Raw genomic sequence first — 22,637 nt, forward strand, 5'->3', positions numbered from 1 at the left:
TTCAAAACCTCAGAGGACGTACCTGACCACAGGTAGAGTCCGTCAAAGCTGTATGAGTAGAGGTCATCCCCCACCCCATTGCCCCCCCAGCCCTCTCCAGCCCCCGGGTAGGGGGCGTAACCCTTAGTGGAGGCCCATCCCACACGCAGGTGAGATGGCTCACTGGTCACATAGTGGTCCACCTGAGAGAGAGAGAAAGAGAGAGAGAGAGAGAGAGAGAGAGAGAGAGAGGGGGTCAGACAGACAGCCAGAGAGAGATAGTATAGACATAGAGAGAGAGAGTCAGACAGACAGCCAGAGGGAGATAGTCGAGAGAGAGAGAGAGAGTCAGACAGACAGACAGAGGGAGATAGTAGAGAGAGAGACAGACAGACAGACAGACAGACAGAGAGAGATAGTAGAGGCAGAGAGAGAGAGAGTCAGACAGACAACCAGAGGGAGATAGTAGAGAGAGAGAGAGGCAGACAGGTAGACAGACAGAGAGAGATAGTAGAGACAGAGAGACAGGTAGACAGACAGACAGAGAGAGATAGTAGAGAGAGAGAGGGAGACAGGTAGACAGACAGACAGAGAGAGATAGTAGAGAGAGAGAGACAGGTAGACAGACAGACAGAGAGAGATAGTAGAGAGAGAGAGACAGGTAGACAGACAGACAGAGAGAGATAGTAGAGCGAGAGAGACAGGTAGACAGACAGACAGAGAGAGATAGTAGAGATAGAGAGACAGGTAGACAGACAGACAGAGAGAGATAGTAGAGAGAGAGAGACAGGTAGACAGACAGACAGAGATAGATAGTATAGAGAGAGAGACAGGTAGACAGACAGACAGAGAGAGATAGTAGAGAGAGAGAGACAGGTAGACAGACAGACAGAGAGAGATAGTAGAGAGAGAGAGACAGGTAGACAGAGAGAGATAGTAGAGAGAGAGAGAGGTAGACAGGTAGACAGACAGACAGAGAGAGATAGTAGAGAGAGAGAGACAGGTAGACAGACAGACAGAGAGAGATAGTAGAGAGAGAGAGACAGGTAGACAGACAGACAGAGAGAGATAGTAGAGAGAGAGAGACAGGTAGACAGACAGACAGAGAGAGATAGTAGAGAGAGAGAGACAGGTAGACAGAGAGAGAGAGACATTGGACAAGTGACAAAACACATCTTAAATATTTTACTTGACAATACTATTTAAAACACAATAATCAAAACACATTTGCAAAGGAATGTAAGAAAAGTAATGTTCACCTGGTCGATCATCAGCTCAAAGTACCACTTCTTATACTGGGCTGAACCCTCCGCCACTCCTAGGAAGATGTTGGGCCTCATACTGGAGAAACACATCCACATTTACAATCACAGTGAGACAGCCAGATAGATTATACATTATTCATATTTCTATTCCAGGTTTTATGTTTTATTATATTGCAGTCAGAAAAGCTGTGTTGAGATATATTTAATCACACTGATTTGGAAAGCAAGACATGTGCAGTTACAAATCAAGAGTGAATTTATGACTAATGTAATTACCACACACACACACCGCACCCCCCCCCCCCCCCCCCCCCCCCCCCCCCCCCCCCCCCCCCCCCCCACCACCACCACCCCCAGTGGCAACTAGCCAATTGCCTGCTGTTACGGTGCACTCAATTATTTTACAAATGGTGTTCACTAACCAGAGCATGCTGTGGTGAATAACATAGAGTTAGAATGAAAACACCTAAGAATTACAATGATTACAGCATAGAATTAGAATGAAAACACCTAAGAATTACAATGATTACATCATAGAGTTAGAATGAAAACACCTAAGAATTACAATGATTACATCATAGAGTTAGAAAGAAAACACCTAAGAATTACAATGATTACATCATAGAATTAGAATGAAAACACCTAAGAATTACAATGATTACATCATAGAATTAGAATGAAAACACCTAAGAATTACAATGATTACATCATAGAATTAGAATGAAAACACCTAAGAATTACAATGATTACATCATAGAGTTAGAATGAAAACACCTAAGAATTACAATGATTACATCATAGAGTTAGAATGAAAACACCTAAGAATTACAATGATTACATCATAGAGTTAGAATGAAAACACCTAAGAATTACAATGATTACATCATAGAATTAGAATGAAAACACCTAAGAATTACAATGATTACATCATAGAGTTAGAATGAAAACGCCTAAGAATTACAATGATTACATCATAGAGTTAGAATGAAAACACCTAAGAATTACAATGATTACATCATAGAGTTAGAATGAAAACGCCTAAGAATTACAATGATTACATCATAGAGTTAGAATGAAAACACCTAAGAATTACAATGATTACATCATAGAGTTAGAATGAAAACACCTAAGAATTACAATGATTACATCATAGAGTTAGAATGAAAACACCTAAGAATTACAATGATTACATCATAGAGTTAGAATGAAAACACCTAAGAATTACAATGATTACATCATAGAGTTAGAATGAAAACACCTAAGAATTACAATGATTACATCATAGAGTTAGAATGAAAACACCTAAGAATTACAATGATTACATCATAGAGTTAGAATGAAAACACCTAAGAATTACAATGATTACATCATAGAATTAGAATGATTCTAGTTCTAATTCTACGGTGCATAGGAACAAATCAAAATAAAATAAAATGTTATTTGTCACATGTGCCGAATACAACAGGTGTAGGTAGACCTTACAGCGAAATGCTTACTTACAAGCCCTTAACCAACAACGCAGTTTTAAAAAATTATACCTAAAAAAAATAAGAATAAGAAATAAAAGTAACAAATAATTAAAGAGCAGCAGTAAAATAACAATAGCGAGGCTATATACAGGGGGCACCGGTACAGAGTCAATGTGCGGGGGCACCAGCAATGCAAATAGTCTGGCTAGCCATTTGATTAGATGTCTTATGGCTTGGGGGTAGAAGCTGTTTAGAAGCCTCTCAGACCTAGACTTGGCGCTCCGGTACCGCTTGCCATGCGGTAGCAGAGAGAACAGTCTATGACTAGGGTGGCTGGAGTCTTTGACAATTTTAGGGCCTTCCTCTGACGCCGCCTGGTATGGATGTCATGGATGGCAGGAAGCTTGGCCCCAGTGATGTACTGGGCCGTTCGCACTACCCTCTGTAGTGCCTTGCGGTCGGAGGCCGAGCAGTTGCCATACCAGGCAGTGAAGCAACCATCTTGATGGTGCAGCTGTAGAACCTTTTGAGGATCTGAGGACCCATGCCAAATATTTTTAGTTTCCTGAGGAGGAATAGGTTTTGCCGTGCCCTCCTCAAGACTGTCTTGGTGTGCTTGGACCATGTTAGTTTGTTGGTGATGTGGACACCAAGGAACTTGAAGCTCTCAACCTGCTCCACTACAGCCCCGTTGATGAGAGTGGGGGCGTGCTCGGTCCTTCTTTTCCTGTAGTCCACAATCATCTCCTTTGTCTTGATCACGTTGAGGGAGAGGTTGTTGTCCTGGCACCACACGGCCAGGTCTCTGACCTCCTCCCTATAGGCTGTCTCGTCATTGTCGGTGATCAGGTCTACCACTGTTATGTCATTTGCAAACTTAATGATGGTGTTGGAGTTGTGCCTGGTCGTGCAGTCATGAGTGAACAGGGAGTACAGGAGGGGGCTGAGTACGCACCCCTGAGGGGCCCCTGTGTTGAGGATCAGGGTGGCGGATGTTGTTACCTACCCTTACCACCTGGGGACGGCCCGTCAGGAAGTCCAGGATCCAGTTGCGGAGGGAGGTGTTTAGTCCCTGGGTCCTTAGCCTAGTGATGAGCTTTGAGGGCACTATGGTATTGAACGCTGAGCTGTAGTCAATGAATAGCATTCTCACATAGGTGTTCTTTTTGTTCAGGTGGGAAAGGGCAGTGTGGAGTGCAATAGAGATTGCATCATCTGTGGATCTGTTAGGGTGGTGTGCAAATTGGAGTGGGTCTAGGGTTTCTGGGATAAAGGTGTTGATATGAGCCATGACAAGCCTTTCAAAGCACTTCAGGGCTACAGACATGAGTGCTACGGGTCGGTATTCATTTAGGCATGTTACCTTAGTTCCTGTTCCCAAGAACACTATGGTGGTCTGCTTGAAACATGTTGGTATTACAGACTCAGACAGGGAGAGGTTGAAAATGTCATTGAATACACTTGCCAGTTGGTCAGCGCATGCTCGGAGTACATGTCCTGGAAATCCGTTTGACCCTGCGGACTTGTGAATGTTGACCTGTTTAAAGGTCTTACTCACATCGGCTGCGGAGAGCATGATCACACAGTCGCCCGGAACAGCTAATGCTCTCATGCATGTTTCAGTGTTACTTGCCTCGAATTGAGCATAGAAGTAATTTTGCTCGTTTGGTAGGCTCACATCACTGGGCAGCTCTCAGCTGTGCTCCCCTTTCCGACGAACGTCAGAGCCGGTGTAGTACGATTCGATCGTAGTCCTGTATTGATGCTTTGCCTGTTTGATGGTTCGTCGGAGGGCATAGCGGGATTTCTTATAAATTCATAGGTTAGAGTTCCACTCCTTGAAAGCGGCAATTCTACCCTTTAGCTCAGTGCGGATGTTGCCTGTAATCCATGGCTTCTGGTTGGGGTATGTACGTACAGTCACTGTGGGGACGACGTCATCGATGCACTTATTGATGAAGCCAGTGACTGATGTGGTGTACTCCTCAATGCTATCAGAGGAATCCCGGAACATATTCAAGTCTGTTCTAGCAAAATAGTCCTGTAGTTTAGCATCTGCTTCATCTGACCACTTTTTTATTGACTGAGTGACTGGTGCTTCCTGCTTTAATTTTAGCTTGTAAGTAGGAATCAGGAGGATGGAATTATGGTCAGATTTGCCAAATGGAGGGTGAGGGAGGACATATGTGTGTGGAGTAAAGCTGGTCTAGCGTTTTTATCCCTCTGGATGCACATTTAACATGCTGGTAGAAATTTGGTAAAACGGATTTAAGTTTCCCTGCATTAAAGTCCACTAGAAGCGCCGCCTCTGGATGAGCGTTTTCCTGTTTGCTTATGGAAGTATTGTCACGGAGATCTACGTCACCGGCCTTCTAGGCGTCACTGAACTGGATCATTACCACCAACCCCGGACTGTCTCGTCTCATTACGCACACCTGGTTCCCATTCCCCCTGATTAGTATGTGTATATATGTGCCCTCTGTTCACCATTGTCCTTGTTGATTATTGTTCCATGTCCGTTGGTCTTGTGAGTACCTGTGCTCTGTTGTATCGCCTAATGTGTTACTGTGATAGTGTGCACTTATTACGGGTCTGGTCCCGTGTATGTTATTACGGGTCTCGTTCCATGTGTTGTTATTACGGGTCTCGTTCCATGTGTTGTTATTACGGGTCTCGTTCCATGTGTTGTTATTACGGGTCTTGTTCCATGTGTTGTTATTACGGGTCTCGTTCCATGTGTTGTTATTACGGGTCTCGTTCCATGTGTTGTTATTACGGGTCTCGTCCCGTGTCTTGTTATTACGGGTCTCGTCCCGTGTCTTGTTATTACGGGTCTCGTCCCGTGTGTTGTTATTACGGGTCTCGTCCCGTGTATTGTTATTACGGGTCTCGTCCCGTGTCTTGTTATTACGGGTCTCGTCCTGTGTGTTGTTATTACGGGTCTCGTCCCGTGTCTTGTTATTACGGGTCTCGTTCCATGTGTTGTTATTACGGGTCTCGTTCCATGTGTTGTTATTACGGGTCTCGTTCCATGTGTTGTTATTACGGGTCTCGTTCCATGTGTTGTTATTTCGGGTCTCGTCCTGTGTGTTGTTATTACGGGTCTCGTTCCTGTGTGTTGTTATTACGGGTCTCGTCCTGTGTGTTGTTATTACGGGTCTCGTTCCATGTGTTGTTATTACGGGTCTCGTTCCATGTATTTATTAGAGGTTTACACCTCACTCTTTGTTTGGATTACAGCCCTGTGTTATATATATACGTGTTTGTTTTGGGCTTTGTCCCCGTCATGTTCATGACGTAGGCTATATTGGGTAAAGAAATGAAAAAATATATATATTTTCGTATTCCTGCGCCTGGCTCCTATCATTATACAACGTGACGGGTATACAGCTCATTGAGTGTGGTTTTAGTACCAGCATCGGTCTGTGGTGGTATGTAGACAGCTATGAAAAATACAGATGAAAACTCTCTAGGTAGATAGTGTGGTCTACAGCTTATCATGAGATACTCTACCTCAGGTGAGCAAAACCTCGAGACATCCTTAGATATACATAGACCTCCACCCCTTGTCTTTACCAGAGGCTGCTGTTGTATTGTGCCGATACAGTGTAAAAAACCTACCAGCTGTATGTTGTTCATGTCGTCGTTCAGCCTTGACTGAAACATAAGATGTTGCAGTTTTTAATGTCCCGTTAGTAGTTTAATCTTGCTCGTAGGTCATTGATTTTATTTTCCAATGATTGCACGTTGGCCAATAGAACGGATGTCAGTGGGGGTTTACTCGCTCGCCTTCGTATTCTCCGAAGGCAGTCCGACCTCTCTGTCTTCTCTTGACACAAATGACAGGGATTTGGGCCTGTTCCCAGGAAAGCAGTATGTCCTTCACGTCTGACTCGTTGGACTCGTTAAAGGAAACAGCTTCTACCAGTCTGTGGTGAGTAATCGCTGTTCTGATGTCCAGAAGTTATTTTCAGTCATAAATGATGGCAGCAGCAACATTATGTACAAAATAAGTACAAAAAAAAAAAGTTACAAACACTTTCTACTTCCTGTTACCTCTGAACATCATTGACCAATCGTGTCTGCAGGAGCAGGTCTCTCTTGGGAAGCAGGTGATCACAGATGAGGTTCTGATTGGCTCTCACAGCCACCCCGTTACACACACACAGAGAACACAGGACGTCCAGGATCTAGACAGAGATAGAGGGAGGGAGGGAGGGAGGGAGGGAGGGAGGGAGGGAGGGAGGGACAAACAATGGGATTGAGAAAGAATGGATAAAAGGGAGGCACTGGCAGTCTTCAGGATGACCCGTTTGGGGTTATTGTGTGGAAGTGTGTGTGTGTGTGTGTGTGTGTGTGTGTGTGTGTGTGTGTGTGTGTGTGTGTGTGTGTGTGTGTGTGTGTGTGTGTGTGTGTGTGTGTGTGTGTGTGTGTGTGTGCGTGCGTGCGTGCGTGCGTGCGTGCGTGCGTGCGTGCGTGCGTGCGTGCGTGTGTGTGTGTTTGGAAGTGTGTGGAAGTGTGTGGGGTTATTGTGTGGAAGTGTGTGGGGTTATTGTGTGGAAGTGTGTGTGTGTGTGTGTGTGTGTGTGTGTGTGTGTGTGGAAGTGTGTGGGGTTATTGTGTGGAAGTGTGTGTGTGTGTGTGTGTGTGTGTGTGTGTGTGTGTGTGTGTGTGTGTGTGTGTGTGTGTGTGTGTGTGTGTGTGTGTGTGTGTGTGTGTGTGTGTGTGGAAGTGTGTGGGGTTATTGTGTGGAAGTGTGTGTGTGTGTGGAAGTGTGTGGGGTTATTGTGTGGAAGAGTGTGTGTGTGTGTGTGTGTGTGTGTGTGTGTGTGTGTGTGTGTGTGTGTGTGTGTGTGTGTGTGTGGAAGCGATCGTGTGTGGAAGAACACCCGATGAATATGAGTGCAGTCAAGGTGAACTGAGAGGAATTGGTTAAAACCCTGGGCCTGTTTATAGGACATCAACACAACAAAAGGTGGACATCACATACTGAAACTTTTTAGGGGTCATTCCTCTATACCTCTCCTGTTCTCTACAGTGATCTTCAGATAACAAAGCAAGGTTAGAGGTCAATGACAAAGCATCTGGAATTGACTATTTGTTAATAAAGTTATCAGGGTTTGAACATTCCTCTGACTTGTGTTAACATCCTCCCTTGTCTGACAATGTGCACATCTTTTGAACAGAGTCCTATGGGCTGTGGTATGCGCTGCCTCAACACTTCATCATGACATCACTGTACCAGAGGGCAGACAGAATAGGGTGTTAGGAACCGGTCACACTTTTATTCATGTGATGAAGCTTCATCTCTTCTCTGTCTCTCTCTGTCTCTCGGTCTCTTTCTCTCTGTCTCTCTCCCTGTCTCTGTCTCTGTCTCTCTGTCTCTCTCCCTGGCTCTCGGTCTCTCTCTCTCTGTCTCTCGGTCGCAGTCTCTCTGTCTCTCGGTCGCTGTCTCTCTGTCTCTCGGTCTCTGTCTCTCTCTGTCTCTCTCCCTGGCTCTCTGGCTCTCTCTGTCTTTCTCTGGCTCTCTCTGTCTTTCTCTGTCTCTCTCTGTCTCTCGGTCTCTGTCTCTCTTGTCTCTCTGTCTCTCTCTGTCTCTCTCCCTGGCTCTCTGGCTCTCTCTGTCTTTCTCTGTCTCTCTCTGTCTCTCGGTCTCTGTCTCTCTTGTCTCTCTGTCTCTCTCTTCTGTCTCTCGGTCTCTGTCTCTTTCTCTCTGTCTCTCTCCCTGGCTCTCTGGCTCTGTCTCTCTCTGTCTTTCTCTGTCTCTCTCTGTCTCTGTTGTCTCTCTGGCTCTCTCTGTCTTTCTCTGTCTCTCTCTGTCTCTCGGTCTCTGTCTCTCTGTCTCTCTCTGTCTCTGTCTATCTTGTCTCTCTGTGTCTCTCTCTCTCTCTGTCTCTCTCTCTGTCTCTCTCCCTGGCTCTCTGTCTCTTTCTCTCTGTCTCTCTCCCTGGCTCTCTGGCTCTGTCTCTCTCTGTCTCTCTGTCTCTCGGTCTCTCTGTCTCTCTCTGTCTCTCGGTCTCTCTGTATCTCTCTCTGTCTCTGTTCTATAAGTGTGTCACACCACTGAAAAACTCTTCACACATAAACACAGAAGGTGATAATCCTCTGGTTTGTTCTGTGTAACAATAACACATGCCGCTAAGCAACAAACAGACACTTCATTACCTCCCTGGGTGGGTAAGCAATGCTATGCCAATAACCCTTAGAGGGGCATGCATGCCCTTTGTCTTTATTGGTTGTTAAAAGCCTATAGGATTCCATGGCATGGATCAACAGCTGGTGTTTACGAGACTGGGTTTCCAACCCATACACTGTAGGCTCTGGTGAAAAGTAGTGTATTACATAGGGAATGAGATGCCATTCAGGATGCAAACTGGCCTTGCGTGTGCTCCTGCATGCCCAGCTAACCCAATTAACCCAGCAGGGCTCGGTGACAAGTTTAACACTGCATGTAAAACACGTAGCAGGAATGTTAAAACTATGTGATATGCAGCCCGAGGCTATTGTTAAAATCACGCTGCCACGCTGCCAGCTGTGACAGCCACATATTTACATACATGTTTACTCTCTCCTTGGAGTAAAGAAGTTAAAGGCCAAAGCACTGCTCATACTGAATATATATGCCTCTGAGTTTAGAACGTTTAGAACGTGTTTAGAACATTTAGAATGTGTTTAGAATGTGTTTAGAACATTTAGAATGTGTTTAGAACATTTAGAATGTGTTTAGAATGTGTTTAGAACATTTAGAATGTGTTTATAATGTGTTTAGAACATTTAGAATGTGTTTAGAATGTGTTTAGAACATTTAGAATGTGTTTATAATATTTAGAATGTGTTTAGAATGTGTTTAGAACATTTAGAATGTGTTTAGAATATTTAGAATGTGTTTAGAATGTGTTTAGAATATTAGAATGTGTTTAGAACATTTAGAATGAGTTTAGAACATTTAGAACGTGTTTAGAACATTTAGAATGTGTTTAGAACATTTAGAATGTGTTTAGAACATTTAGAATGTGTTTAGAACATTTAGAATGTGTTTAGAATATTTAGAATGTGTTTAGAATGTGTTTAGAATATTATAATGTGTTTAGAACATTTAGAATGAGTATAGAACATTTAGAATGTGTTTAGAACGTTTAGAATGTATTTAGAATGTTTAGAATGTGTTTAGAACATTTCGAATGTGTTTAGAACATTAAGAATGAGTTTAGAACATTAGAATGTGTTTAGAACATTTAGAATGTGTTTAGAACATTTAGAATGTGTTTAGAACATTTAGAATGTGTTTAGAACTTTTAGAATGTGTTTAGAACATTTAGAATGTGTTTAGAACTTTTAGAATGTGTTTAGAACATTTAGAATGAGTTTAGAACATTTAGAATGAGTTTAGAACATTTAGAATGTGTTTATAACATTTAGGATGAGTTTAGAACATTTAGAATGAGTTTAGAACATTTAGAATGAGTTTAGAACATTTAGAATGTTGTTCTAACATTTAGAATGAGTTTAGAACATTTAGAATGTGTTTAGAACATTTAGAATGTGTTTAGAACATTTAGAATGTATTTAGAACATTGAGAATGTGTTTAGAATGTGTTTAAAATGAGTTTAGAACTTTTAGAATGTGTTTAAAATGAGTTTAGAACTTTTAGAATGTGTTTAAAATGAGTTTAGAACTTTTAGAATGTGTTTAGAACATTTAGAATGTGTTTAGAACATTTAGAATGTGTTTAGAATGTGTTTAAAATGAGTTTAGAACATTTAGAATGTGTTTAGAACATTTAGAATGTGTTTAAAATGAGTTTAGAACATTTAGAATGTGTTTAAAATGAGTTTAGAACTTTTAGAATGTGTTTAGAACATTTAGAATTAGAATGAAAACACCTAAGAATTACAATGATTACTGTGTGTTTATGTGTTTAGAACATTTAGAATGTGTTTAGAACATGTAGAATGTGTTTAGAACTTTTAGAATGTGTTTAGAATGTGTTCAAAATTAGTTTAGAACTTTTAGAATGTGTTTAGAACATTTAGAATGTGTTTAGAACATTTAGAATGTGTTTAGAACATTTAGAATGTGTTTAGAATGTGTTTAAAATGAGTTTAGAACTTTTAGAATGTGTTTAGAACATTTAGAATGTGTTTAGAATGTGTTTAAAATGAGTTTAGAACTTTTAGAATGTGTTTAGAACATTTAGAATGTGTTTAGAATGTGTTTAAAATGAGTTTAGAACATTTAGAATGTGTTTAGAATGTGTTTAAAATTAGTTTAGAACATTTAGAATGTGTTTAGAACATTTAGAATGTGTTTAGAACTTTTAGAATGTGTTTAGAACATTTAGAATGTGTTTAGAACTTTTAGAATGTGTTTAGAATGTGTTTAGAATGTGTTTAGAACATTTAGAATGTGTTTAAAATGAGTTTAGAACGTTTAGAATGAGTTTATTAGAAAACCAGTAATGTGTTGTTTTGCTCACCTTGTGGTTGCGTCCGTGTTTGTAGAGCAGGGAGATGATCGACTTGATGTGTCCTCTCTGGATGATGTTCAGAGCTTCAGGAGACTCTATCAGGATGCAGTGGAGAACCTCCAGGATACCTAGAGTAGAGTAGAATACAATTGAATCAGGAGACTTTCAGGATATAGTGGAGAACCTGCAGGATACCTGAGTGGAACATTTTTGTTTATTACAACACACTATTGGGACTGGGACATTAGAGTATACAACAGGCTATGACTCCTTGATTACAGCACTATAACTGCTTACAGTACAGGTCATGCCTCAGGTTAACTTACACTAGATGCATGCAGCCCCAAATTAGCTCGCAATAAAGGCATTTGACAACATGAACAAACAATTCCATACCCAATATGTTAATGTTGACTCTATGAAATCCAGTATACCTGATGAGGACTCCAGTCTCTCCAGCTTGCTGACCAGCCAGTCCAGGTTCCTGGAGAACTGGGTGCAGTTGTTTCTGTTCCCTTTGATCAGAGAGGCTGAAGAGAGAGAAGAAGAATTAGATGTGTCAGAGGAAGGACACAGAGGGATAAGGGGTAGTTTTGAAGAGGGGTGTGGAGGAGGGGTATGTGGAGGATAGATGACGGAAAGAGTGAGGAGGGGTATGTGGGGGAGAGAGGAGGAAGAGGGAGAGGAGGGGTATGTGGGGTAGAGAGGAGGAAGAGGGAGAGGAGGGGTATGTGGGTTAGAGAAGAGGAAGAGGGAGAGGAGGGGTATGTGGGGGAGAGAGGAAGGAGAGTGTGAGGTCAAGGGGTACAGTTGCTCATGTTTCCATGGATTTGAGAGGCTAGAGAAAGGTGAGGTAAAAAGAGAGGGGGGTGAGTGAGGGAAAGAGGGGTGAGGAATGACAGGGATGAAAGGGTGATGCAGACGTTGCAGAGGGGTGAGAGGGTGAAGAGAGAGAGGCCGAGTCAGACAAGAGTTTAATGTCTACATCCACATCTAAACCACTTGTCTATGTTTGACAGACTCCTTCCCCTTTTCCACATTTTGTTACAGACTTATTCAAAAATGTATTAAATAATTTTTTTCCTCATCAATTTACACACAATACCCCATAACAACAAAGCAAAAGCTGGATTTTAGACATTTTTGCAAATGTATTAAACATAAAAAACATACATACATTGTTTACATAAGTATTCAGACCCTTTGCTATGAGACTCTAAATTGAGCTCCGGTGCATCCTGTTTCCAGTGATCATCCTTGAGATGTTTCTACAATTTATTTTTAATCCACTTGTGGTAAATGACATTGATTTGACATGATTTGGAAAGACACACGCCTGTCTATTTAATGTCCCACAGTTGACAATGGATGACAGAGCAAAAACAAAACCATGACGTCGAACAAATTGTCCGTAGAGCTCAGAGACAGGACTGTGTCGAGGCACAGATCTGGGGAAGGGTACCAAAAAGCCCATTACTCAGTAAAAAGCACATGACAGCCCAATTGGAGTTGGCCAATTGGCACCTAAAGGACTCTCAGAACCATGAGAAACAAGATTCTCTGGTCTAATGAAACCAAGTTTGAACTCATTACAACACCCTACTACACAACACTATACTATACAACACTATACAACACTCTGCTATAAAACACTCTACTATACAACACTATACAACACTATACAACACTATACAACGCTCTACTATACAATACTCTACTATACAACACTATACTATACAACATTCTAAAACACTCCCCTCTCTCTCTATCCCCTCTCTCCCTCTCTCTATCCCCTCTTTCTCTCAGCAGACTGCACTGACATGTTTCAAGATGACCCGTTGTTGGTTATTGTGTGGACGTGTGTGTGAGTGGAAGAACACCTGATGAATATGAGTGAACTGAGAGGAACTCGGTAAAACCACGGTACTGTTTCGAGAACATCAACGAAACAAAAGGTGGACAACACATACTGAAACTTCTTAGGGGTCATTCGTATATATGCCTATGGGCTGTGGTAAAGACTAGTGCACTACATAGGGAATAGGGTGCTATTTGGGAAGCATACGGTACCTCAACACTTCATCATGACATCACTGTACCAGAGGGCAGACAGGATAAGGTGTTAAGAACCAGTTACACTTGTATTCATGTGATGAAGCTTCATCTCTTCTCTTTCTCTATCTTTCTCTCTGTCTCTCTCTGTCTCTCTCTGTCTCTCTCTGTCTCTCTCTGTCTGTCTGTCTATTTCTCTTTCATCTCTCTTCTCTATTTCTCTCTTTCTCTCTTTCCCCTCTCGTTTATTTCTCACTATCTCTTTCTCTTTCATCTCTCTTCTCTATTTCTCTCTCTCCTCTGTGACTAATAACTGCTATGTCAGTCCTGTCAACAGATCTTCTCTCCAAATGGGGCTCAGGGAGGTGTATGTGTGTGTGTGTTCCTGTGTGTTCCTGTGTGTGTGTGTGTTCCTGTGTGTATGTGTGTTCCTATGTGTATGTATGTATGTATGTATGTGTGTGTGTGTGTGTGTGTGTGTGTGTGTGTGTGTGTGTGTGTGTGTGTGTGTGTGTGTGTGTGTGAGTGTGTGTATGTGTGTGTGTGAGTGTGTGTGTGTGTGTTCCTGTGTGTATGTGAGTGTGTGTATGTGTGTGAGTGTATGTGTGTTCCTGTGTGTACGTGAGTGTGTGTATGTGTGAGTGAGTGTGTGCATCCACCACCCTAAGGTTTCATCTCTCTCACCCAGTAGTTGGTAGAGGAGGTTGAGGATGCTCTTCCATGCCGCCCCAGCCTCTTCCCCAGCATGCTCTCCAAAGTGAGCAGCGCTGTTGTACAGGTTGAGCCGGTCGATGCACATCACCAGCAGGGTCAGCATGCCCTGAAACACACGCACACAACACACCGGGGTGGTCATACAAGGTCTGCATCCCCAACAGAACCCTATTCACTAAGTAGTGCACTATATTTAACCAGAGCTTTATGGACCCTGGTTAGAAGTAGTGCACTATATAGTTATTAGGGTGCTATAATGAGTCCATCACAGTGGTGTTCCTTGAACTTCCTACATGAAAAGAGATGCATTTGCACATGCAGTAGAGTCTCTTGCAGGTTGGAGAATATAACAAGACAAAAGAAAGAGGCTTCTGCTTGCTAATTGCCTCTGTATTTTGAAATGCTTAACGTTTCAGGAACCTGTAAAAAAAATAAAAACTACACTACTACACTGAAAAAAGTTACAACTTGGCAAGTCAGCGTTGGACAAGTACAACGCCTACGAAGCAGTCAAACATGATCCTTTATAACCCTGATTAAACCTGAGGTCCCGGAGCCCTGGGAGCTCACCTCCTCTTTGAAGAGGTCCTGTCGTTTGATGAGAGATCTCAGCAGAGTCTGTTTCTCCTCATGTTCCAGCTCTGAGTCGGGCTGTTTGAAATACTCAATCAGATCATCCAGCGTCTGCAACACCTCGTCAAAGTTAGGCAGAGACACCGCCACGTTCTTATCCCTTCCAATACTGTCCAGACCCCTAGCGGAGAGGGGGGGGGGGGGGGGGTGGAGAGAGGATGAGAGACAGGTGGAGGGGGAGAGAGAGAGGGAATGGAGGTGGAGGGAGGTGAGAAAGAGGGTGTGGGGAGAGAGAGGGGGAGAGAGTTGGGGGGACGGGGAGAGAGATAGGTGGAGAGCGAGGGGAGGTAGAGAGAGGGGAAGAGATTTGGGGGGACGGGGAGAGAGATAGGTGGAGAGCGAGGGGAGGTAGAGAGAGGGGGAGAGAGTTTGGGGGGACGGGGAGAGAGATAGGTGGAGAGCGAGGGGAGGTAGAGAGAGGGGGAGAGAGTTGGGGGGAAGGGGAGAGAGATAGGTGGGGAGCGAGGGAGGTAGAGAGAGGGGCATGGAGAGGGAGAGGGGCAGGGAGGGAGATGGGAAAGAGGAAGAGAGAGGGGCGGGGAGAGGGAGAGGGGCAGGGAGGGAGATGGGAAAGAGGAAGAGAGAGAGGCGGGGAGAGGGAGAGGGGCAGGGAGGGAGATGGGAAAGAGGAAGAGAGAGGGGCGGGGAGAGGGAGAGGGGCAGGGAGGGAGATGGGAAAGAGGAAGAGAGAGGGGTGGGGAGAGGGAGAGGGGCAGGGAGGGAGATGGGAAAGAGGAAGAGAGAGAGGCGGGGAGAGGGAGAGGGGCAGGGAGGGAGATGGGAAAGAGGAAGAGAGAGGGGTGGGGAGAGGGAGAGGGGCAGGGAGGGAGATGGGAAAGAGGAAGAGAGAGGGGTGGGGAGAGGGGCAGGGAGGGAGATGGGAAAGAGGAAGAGAGAGATAGATAGAGTGGGAAAAAGTGAGCGACATAAAGTCAATTGACTGCACTGATAATCCGCTACATTAATCACTTTTCCACAATTGTCTCAAATTACATCACGCAAGTTCTAAAGCAGACAATCACCGATATCGGTCACTAGACGTGAACCCACATGCAGGCTAGTTTGATGTGCCTGATCACACAAAAGCAGGAAAATTGCAACTGCGATTGGATCCCTCTTGTGTCAGTTCATTTGAATCATCTTGGTATTCAGTAGAAATCAAGATAAGAACCAGCGATGTATGATCCTGCTTTAAAAGGAGATTTCGAGATTTTGGCAATGAGGTCCTTTATCTACCTCCCCCAGAGTCAAATGAACTCATGAATACCATTTTTATGTCTCTGTGTCCAGTATAAAGGAAGTTAGAGGTAGTTTTAGCATGCTAGTAGATACCCATAGACATCCAGGCAGTGCACTACTTCTAACTTCCTTCATACTGGACACAGAAACACAAACATGGTACACCACGAGTTCATCTGACTCTGGGGAGGTAGAAAAACAAAATGACCAAACTCTCACAGTATCCATTTTTCTAAGCCCAAATTAGCCTCATCCAAAATTAGCACCTCTGTGTTCTGTATTTTCTGGGATAGATGATGGTTAAACTGTCATGGTTACCAACGCAGCAGAACCACGTGTTCGATGAAGGCCTCGAGCAGGAACGCACAATTTACACATTAACCGACACACAGTACCACGTAATACACATTAACCAACTCACAGTACCACATAATACACATTAACCAACTCACAGTACTACATAATACACATTAACCAACTCACAGTACCACGTACTACACATTAACCAACTCACAGTACTACATAATACACATTAACCGACACACAGTAAGTAAACCATAATACACATTAACCGACACACAGTACCACGTAATACACATTAACCAACTCACAGTACCACATAATACACATTAACCAACTCACAGTACTACATAATACACATTAACCAACTCACAGTACCACATAATACACATTAACCAACTCACAGTACCACATAATACACATTAACCAACTCACAGTACTACATAATACACATTAACCAACTCACAGTACCACATAATACACATTAACCAACTCACAGTACCACATAATACACATTAACCGACACACAGTACAACATAATACACATTAACCAACTCACAGTACCACATAATACACATTAACCAACTCACAGTACCACGTAATACACATTAACCAATGCACAGTACAACATAATACACATTAACCAACGCACAGTACAACATAATACACATTAACCGACACACAGTACAACATAATACACATTAACCGACACACTGTACAACATAATACACATTAACTAACGCACAGTACAAGATAGTACACATTAACTGACACACAGTAAGTACCACATAGTACACATTAACCAACACAAAGTACTACATAGTACACATTAACCAACACACAGTACTACATAGTACAAATTAACCGACACACAGTAAGTAAACCATAATACACATTAACTGACACACAGTACCACAATGCATAGTAACTAGAAAACAGGGCCATTCTCCTCATTCAACCTGTCCATGTTGGACATACAGGTGAGCCCTCTAGACATATAGGTGAGCCCTCTAAACATACAGGTGAGCCCTCTAGACATACAGGTGAGCCCTCTAGACATACAGGTGAGCCCTCTAGACATACAGGTGAGCCCTCTAGACATCCAGGTGAGCCCTCTAGACATACAGGTGAGCCCTCTAGACATACAGGTGAGCCCTCTAGACATACAGGTGAGCCCTCTAGACATACAGGTGAGCCCTCTAAACATACAGGAGGGCCCTCTAGACATACAGGAGGGCCCTCTAGACATACAGGTGAGCCCTCTAGACATACAGGTGAGCCCTCTAGACATACAGGTGAGCCCTCTAGACATACAGGTGAGCCCTCTAGACATACAGGTGAGCCCTCTAGACATACAGGTGAGCCCTCTAGACATACAGGTGAGCCCTACATACTTGATGAAGTGGCTGAAGAGGACTGTGGTGTTCCTGATGATGCGTACAGCCCGTGCCTCCTCGTGTTGACAACGCTGAAGGGTCAGACCGTCGTCCATGTGACCCTCAGCATGCAGACAGGCCTGGAGCAGAGACAAACACAACTCATACATTACCATAACATACAAAACTCAGACATTACCCTAACATACACAACTCAGACATTATCCTAACATACAAAACTCAGACATTACCCTAACATACACAACTCAGACATTATCCTAACATACAAAACTCAGACATTACCCTAACATACACAACTCAGACATTATCCTAACATACACAACTTAGACATTATCCTAACATACACAACTCAGACATTATCCTAACATGCACAACTCAGACATTACCCTAACATACACAACTCAGACATTATCCTAACATACACAACTCAGACATTATCCTAACATACACAACTCAGACATTACCCTAATATACAAAACTCAGACATTATCCTAACATACACAACTCAGACATTATCCTAACATACACAACGCAGACATGATCCTAACATACACAACTTAGACATTACCCTAACATACACAACTCAGACATTACCCTAACATACACAACTCAGACATTACCCTAACATACACAACTCAGACATTATCCTAACATACACAACTCAGACATTATCCTAACATACACAACTCAGACATTACCCTAACATACACAACTCAGACATTATCCTAACATACACAACTCAGACATGACCCTAACATACACAACTCAGACATTATCCTAACATACACAACTCAGACATTGTCCTAACATACACAACGCAGACATGATCCTAACATACACAACTTAGACATTACCCTAACATACACAACTCAGGCATTACCCTAACATACACAACTCAGACATTACCCTAACATACACAACTCAGACATGACCCTAACATACACAACTCAGACATTATCCTAACATACACAACTCTGGGTTTAAGCAGTATACACAGTACAACAAAACAGAGACATCCTGTACACTGCCAAGCCTCCAGAAATGAATCAACCCTGCCTCTGCCAACCCCTGGATGTGGACAATTACATCTGATAAACAATAAATACAGCATTCAATTACATTTAATTACATCTGATAAACAATAAATACAGCATTCAATTACACCTGATAAACAATAAATACAGCATTCAATTACATCTGATAAACAATAAATACAGCATTCAATTACACCTGATAAACAATAAATACAGCATTCAATTACACCTGATAAACAATAAATACAGCATTCAATTACACCTGATAAACAATAAATACAGCATTCAATTACACCTGATAAACAATAAATACAGCATTCAATTACACCTGATAAACAATAAATACAGCATTCAATTACATCTGATAAACAATAAATACAGCATTCAATTACACCTGATAAACAATAAATACAGCATTCAATTACACCTGATAAACAATAAATACAGCATTCAATTACATCTGATAAACAATAAATACAGCATTCAATTACATCTGATAAACAATAAATACAGCATTCAATTACATCTGATAAACACTAAATACAGCATTCAATTACATCTGATAAACAATAAATACAGCATTCAATTACACCTGATAAACAATAAATACAGCATTCAATTACATCTGATAAACAATAAATACAGCATTCAATTACATCTGATAAACAATAAATACAGCATTCAATTACATCTGATAAACAATAAATACAGCATTCCATTTAACTACAGGGTAGCAGGTGCACGTTGACAGAGAATCTAAAATGTGTCCCTTGTCATTTATTGTCACTAGTATCAGTATCACCTCTGGCATTAGCCGATGTAAAGTATGATATCACACCCAATCAAGCAAGGTGTAAGAGTAGCTGCCTGGGCTGTGAGTTCTCCCTCCCCCCAGGATAGGTCAGGACACATGAGGAACTCATTTAGAAGTGATAATGAGAGAAGGATGGTGACAGTTAGTGACAGTTAGCTTTTCTGAGAGAGCGGGGATCAACTCCTGGCTCCTCCATCTCTCACAGTACTCCTTCCCTCCCCCCTCTTTCTCTCTCCCTTCTTCCTCTTTCCCTCACTATTCCAATCTTTCTCCCTTTCTCCTCGTCATCGTTCTCTCTCTCTCTCTCTCCCTCATCCCCTATCTGTAGACTAGACTATACCCTCTCTCCCTCCGTACCTATTAGAGGTTGACCGATTAATCGGAATGGTCGATTAATTAGGGCCGATTTCAAGTTTTCATAACAATCGGAAATAGGTATTTTTGGGCGCCAATTTTGCCAATTTTTTTTATTAGATTTTTTACACCTTTATTTAATTTTTATTTAATGAGGCAAGTCAGTTAAGAACACATTCTCATTTTCAATGACGGCCTAGGAACGGTGGGTTAACTGCCTCGTTCAGGGGCAGAACGACAGATTTTTACCTTGTCAGCTCGGGGGATCCAATCTTGCAACCGTACAGTTAACTAGTCCAACACTCTAACCACCTGCCTCTCATTGCACTCCACGAGGAGCCTGCCTGTTACGCGAATGCAGTAAGCCAAGGTAAGTTGCTAGCTAGCATTAAACTTATTTTATAAAAAACAATCAATCAACGACTGTCGTTGCTCCAATCTGTACTTAACCATAAACATCAATGCCTTTCTTAAAATCAATACACAAGTATATATTTTTAAACCTGCATTTTTAGCTAAAATAAATCCAGGTTAGCAGGCAATATTAACCAGGTGAAATTGTGTCACTTCTCTTGCGTTCATTGCACGCAGAGTCAGGGTATATGCAACAGTTTGGGCCACCTGGCTCTTTGCGAACTAATTTGCCTGAATTTTACATAATTAAAGGTTGTGCAACGTAGCAGGAATATTTAGACTCATGGATGCAGCCCGTTAGATAAAATACAGAACGGAATAAACGTTTTGTTTTCGAGGTGATAGTTTCCGGATTTGACCTAAGGCTCGTATTTCTGTGTGTTTATTATAGTTAAGTCTATGATTTGATATTTGATAGAGAAGTCTGACTGAGGGGTGGTTGGCAGCAGCAGGCTCGTAATAGTCAAAGGTATATGGTTTAGAGAGAAATAGTCGACGCGTTATAATTCCTGTAATAACTTGTGGCTGAACTTGAAAGGGGTTCCTTCGTTATTTTACCGTTCATGTCTTCCATAGAGAATGTCTTGATCTACTTCAAATAAGGTCTGTGTTTAGTACAGGCTTAAACCGTCTCTGTTCATGTCTTCCATAGAGAATGTCTTGATCTACTTCAGATAAGGTCTGTGTTTAGTACAGGCTTAAACCGCCTCTGTTCATGTCTTCCATAGAGAATGTCTTGATCTACTTCAAATAAGGTCTGTGTTTCGTTCAGGCTTAAACCGCCTCTGTTCATGTCTTCCATAGAGAATGTCTTGATCTACTTCCAATAAGGTCTGTGTTTTGTGCTTAAACCGCCTCTGTTCATGTCTTCCATAGAGAATGTCTTCATCTACTTCCAATAAGGTCTGTGTTTCGTTCAGGCTTAAACCGCCTCTGTTCATGTCTTCCATAGAGAATGTCTTGATCTACTTCCAATAAGGTCTGTGTTTCGTGCTTAAACCGCCTCTGTTCATGTCTTCCATAGAGAATGTCTTGATCTACTTCCAATAAGGTCTGTGTTTCGTGCTTAAACCACCTCTGTTCATGTCTTCCATAGAGAATGTCTTGATCTACTTCAAATAAGGTCTGTGTTTCGTGCTTAAACCGCCTCTGTTCATGTCTTCCATAGAGAATGTCTTGATCTACTTCCAATAAGGTCTGTGTTTCGTTCAGGCTTAAACCGCCTCTGTTCATGTCTTCCATAGAGAATGTCTTGATCTACTTCCAATAAGGTCTGTGTTTCGTTCAGGCTTAAACCGCCTCTGTTCATGTCTTCCATTGAGAATGTCTTGATCTACTTCCAATAAGGTCTGTGTTTCGTTCAGGCTTAAACCGCCTCTTTTCATGTCTTCCATAGAGAATGTCTTGATCTACTTCCAATAAGGTCTGTGTTTCGTTCAGGCTTAAACCGCCTCTGTTCATGTCTTCCATTGAGAATGTCTTGATCTACTTCCAATAAGGTCTGTGTTTTGTGCAGGCTTAAACCACCTCTGCTCATGTCTTCCATAGAGAATGTCTTGATCTACTTCCAATAAGGTCTGTGTTTCGTTCAGGCTTAAATCACCTCTGTTCATGTCTTCCATAGAGAATGTCTTGATCTACTTCCAATAAGGTCTGTGTTTCGTTCAGGCTTAAACCACCTCTGTTCATGTCTTCCATAGAGAATGTCTTGATCTACTTCCAATAAGGTCTGTGTTTTGTGCAGGCTTAAACCACCTCTGCTCATGTCTTCCATAGAGAATGTCTTGATCTACTTCCAATAAGGTCTGTGTTTCGTTCAGGCTTAAACCGCCTCTGTTCATGTCTTCCATAGAGAATGTCTTGATCTACTTCCAATAAGGTCTGTGTTTCGTGCTTAAACCGCCTCTGTTCATGTCTTCCATAGAGAATGTCTTGATCTACTTCAAATAAGGTCTGTGTTTCGTGCTTAAACCGCCTCTGTTCATGTCTTCCATAGAGAATGTCTTGATCTACTTCCAATAAGGTCTGTGTTTCGTTCAGGCTTAAACCGCCTCTGTTCATGTCTTCCATTGAGAATGTCTTGATCTACTTCCAATAAGGTCTGTGTTTTGTGCAGGCTTAAACCACCTCTGCTCATGTCTTCCATAGAGAATGTCTTGATCTACTTCCAATAAGGTCTGTGTTTCGTGCTTAAACCACCTCTGTTCATGTCTTCCATAGAGAATGTCTTGATCTACTTCAAATAAGGTCTGGGTTTCGTGCTTAAACCGCCTCTGTTCATGTCTTCCATAGAGAATGTCTTGATCTACTTCAAATAAGGTCTGTGTTTTGTGCTTAAACCGCCTCTGTTCATGTCTTCCATAGAGAATGTCTTGATCTACTTCCAATAAGGTCTGTGTTTTGTGCTTAAACCACCTCTGCATTTTGATACTCATGTAAATCTCACTAGGATTCGCTTATATTTAGCCAATATTGATCAGAGTTACCTTGTCCTATGGATATCTA

At 42.2% G+C, this 22,637-nt stretch overlaps 1 protein-coding gene across 1 annotated transcript in view; it reads right to left on the minus strand.

Annotated features, from left to right (window-relative positions):
* The window catches only part of LOC139414910 (ryanodine receptor 3-like), a 233,143-nt gene that overhangs the window by 123,187 nt on the left and 87,319 nt on the right, over window positions 1-22,637 (minus strand). The window contains exons 13-20 of the mRNA XM_071162527.1: window positions 17,514-17,635; window positions 14,518-14,701; window positions 13,918-14,053; window positions 11,616-11,711; window positions 11,191-11,309; window positions 6,770-6,903; window positions 1,239-1,320; window positions 23-182 (exon numbers count right to left, since the gene is read on the minus strand). Coding sequence (XP_071018628.1) covers window positions 23-182; window positions 1,239-1,320; window positions 6,770-6,903; window positions 11,191-11,309; window positions 11,616-11,711; window positions 13,918-14,053; window positions 14,518-14,701; window positions 17,514-17,635 — 1,033 coding nt within the window. The remainder of the gene's footprint in view (window positions 1-22; window positions 183-1,238; window positions 1,321-6,769; window positions 6,904-11,190; window positions 11,310-11,615; window positions 11,712-13,917; window positions 14,054-14,517; window positions 14,702-17,513; window positions 17,636-22,637) is intronic.

The sequence above is a fragment of the Oncorhynchus clarkii genome, chromosome 8, assembly GCF_045791955.1.
Source record: "Oncorhynchus clarkii lewisi isolate Uvic-CL-2024 chromosome 8, UVic_Ocla_1.0, whole genome shotgun sequence".
NCBI classification, from domain to species: Eukaryota; Metazoa; Chordata; class Actinopteri; order Salmoniformes; family Salmonidae; genus Oncorhynchus; species Oncorhynchus clarkii.